The sequence below is a fragment of the Trachymyrmex septentrionalis genome, unplaced genomic scaffold, assembly GCF_001594115.1.
Source record: "Trachymyrmex septentrionalis isolate Tsep2-gDNA-1 unplaced genomic scaffold, Tsep1.0 scaffold66, whole genome shotgun sequence".
In the NCBI taxonomy this organism is placed as follows: domain Eukaryota; kingdom Metazoa; phylum Arthropoda; class Insecta; order Hymenoptera; family Formicidae; genus Trachymyrmex; species Trachymyrmex septentrionalis.
The window spans coordinates 1,378,479-1,381,034 of NW_017305843.1; the positions used below are offsets into that span (position 1 = coordinate 1,378,479).

Sequence of the window (2,556 nt, forward strand, 5' to 3'; positions counted from 1 at the left end):
GCCAAATACTATAGACTAATAAATATTAACGTGGACGCTCCCAACGTTGACTTCAAGTCCCGTAACTTGTAAACTACTTAATGAAAAAAAACTTTATTATAGTGTTTTGGAAAGATTTTAAAGTCAGTTACATAAATATAAAATAAAAAAATGGGTTTTAATTTCAGAAATTTTAGATAACCTTGATCTGATCTTAAGAACATCTTCTCAACCAAGGTCATCCTTTTCTTGCCCCCTAATAACTGAGCAACTTTTATTTGGAACATTTTTCCGTATCTATTATATTCCTCAAGATATTTTAATACATCGATTAAAATAATTCACTATGTATATATACACATAAATATGTATATGTATATAGTTAATTCTATACCTTACGAGATTTTCAAGACATTTATTTGACAATTTATCGAAATATTGAAGATAACATACTAAAGTACGTATTATGGAATTATATAGTTCCGATCGGAATCATTCAATTATTAAATTCCTATTGTATTTTCTAAGGAAAATGGAATAATTCTGATGAGAATTAATTCTGAATAATTTCATAATACGTGCCCAGTCTAATAATTAGACATTCTATACTCTAGAACAGACATAATAATAACCACATCGTTATGCAGATATAAGATCATCGTCGCTATCTGATTGACTAGGATCGGAAGCGCCGAGTAAAAGTCTAGCTTCCTCAGTAGTATCGACCTATAAAGTAAAATATATATGCAGTACATATGCGATTTAAGTAAATAAAAGTTAACAATAGTTTATAAATATTCTAAAGTAAGAAAAACGAAGAACCATACTCTACAATAATGGACACGACCCATGCCTCTTCTGAAATTAATCAAATTTGACCAAAAGCGGCGTCCTTCTAGCGGAAGTAAATCTCCGAAATAAACTAAAGCGATCATTAATACCCCAAGCGCACACACTATCATCATCGCAATCGCAAATAATTGTAACATTAAGCCTGAAAATACGAATATTAGTGATCATAAAATTCTTATGGTAAAATAAAACGAGGCAAGTAGAAAGAAATAGCAGTGCTAAAGAAATTCGACAAATTCATCATTCAAATATAAAACATTAATGAAACTGCATACTAATGATCTCTCTGATTTTAATGATCTTTACATATATTGTTAAGGTCCTAAATGATTTTCAGGTTTAAATTGTCACTTGTTTATTAAAAAGTTATTAATAAAAGAATTTAATAATATAACGATGTGTTTAACTCGCTTACCATATTTTGCGTGAAAAGTTAAAAATGTGGAACCTCGCTTTGCGTGAAAAATTGTAAACCCATACAAAGCGAAGTTCCACATATGTTTACAACTACTAATTTGCAGGTTTATCCTAAATGCAGTTTTATTAAATTTTATATTGTGATATTTTACAGTATAAAACAATTCGATAAACACATTTACAGATAAACAAATGAATGATTTTGTTTCTTTCGATTTATCATTTTTTTAAATTATAAAATAAAAATCTTATCACTTGCCTCGGCCTGTCCTATTAAATTCAATGTTAATGTAATAAATATCGTATTTAAAATCTAATATTACGAAAACATTGTTATTTACCAGGACTTATAGGACGAAGTAATTTCTTGCAGAGCAATGCATTTTCATGAGAGGCATTTCGAGAATTGGCATGTTTCACACAGATCACTTCGGTGTGCCACTCGAATTCCGCACTGCATTGTGATTCCTGGATTCATGAAAAAGAAAAAAGTAATATCGAATCGAATAGAAATTAACAGCGTTCGCTCAATATAAATTTTACTCGGTACTGCGTCTGATAATTTAGAGACTTAAACCGATATGACAATCTTATCCATCTCAGTCATGAATAAATATATATTTTATACTTATTATGCGATCACGCACAGACAGTTTAAAAATATAACCGAGAAAAAAAGGTACATCGAATGAATTATCAAAATAATAGAACATATTTTTTTCTATTTCAATTATGAAGAATTATGAAGACTTGCGTTGTTTCCAACAAATTTTTTTAAGATTTTAATATTCAATAAATTAAATAAATCTTTGTATTTAAAAATTTTTATAAACAATTTTAAATTTAAAAAAAAATTCAAAATATGATTAGCTGAATTTCAGTCGTAATATGTAAGAAATAAAAACATGCTGATATACATTATATCTAATATATAAGCTTAATCTATTTTACTAATAAAAATTTAAATGTAATAATTTTTGCATTTTTAAAACACTTATGTCTTCAATATTTCTAATTATCTTATACAAATATATATATATATATATACACACAAGTTTCAATGTTACATCATACACAAGAGATTTTAGTGATATGAACGATAATAAAAATATTCTTATAACATCGCTACTGTTCCTCTTCTATTGTCTGCCTATTCTTATCAAGCTTATTAATATTATCAAGATTCGGACGCCGAATATATTTCGCGTTTCATCAAATAGATAAGTGGTAGCTAAGTAAAAGAATGCCAATCTAGAAAAGATTATTTAGAAGAAAGTGCAAAATAGCAAGCGTAAAAAATATCTATTA

The 2,556-nt window shown here is 27.5% G+C and overlaps 1 protein-coding gene across 3 annotated transcripts in view; it reads right to left on the reverse strand.

Annotated features, from left to right (window-relative positions):
• Nucleotides 1–394: 394 nt before the first annotated feature.
• The window catches only part of LOC108753198 (cation-independent mannose-6-phosphate receptor), a 21,614-nt gene continuing 19,452 nt past the window's right edge, over nucleotides 395–2,556 (reverse strand). For all 3 annotated transcript variants that reach the window (XM_018494587.1, XM_018494586.1, XM_018494585.1), the window contains exons 15-17: nucleotides 1,590–1,716; nucleotides 807–973; nucleotides 395–705 (exon numbers count right to left, since the gene is read on the reverse strand). In XM_018494587.1, the coding sequence (XP_018350089.1) occupies nucleotides 619–705; nucleotides 807–973; nucleotides 1,590–1,716 (381 nt within the window). In that variant the 3' untranslated portion in view covers nucleotides 395–618. The remainder of the gene's footprint in view (nucleotides 706–806; nucleotides 974–1,589; nucleotides 1,717–2,556) is intronic.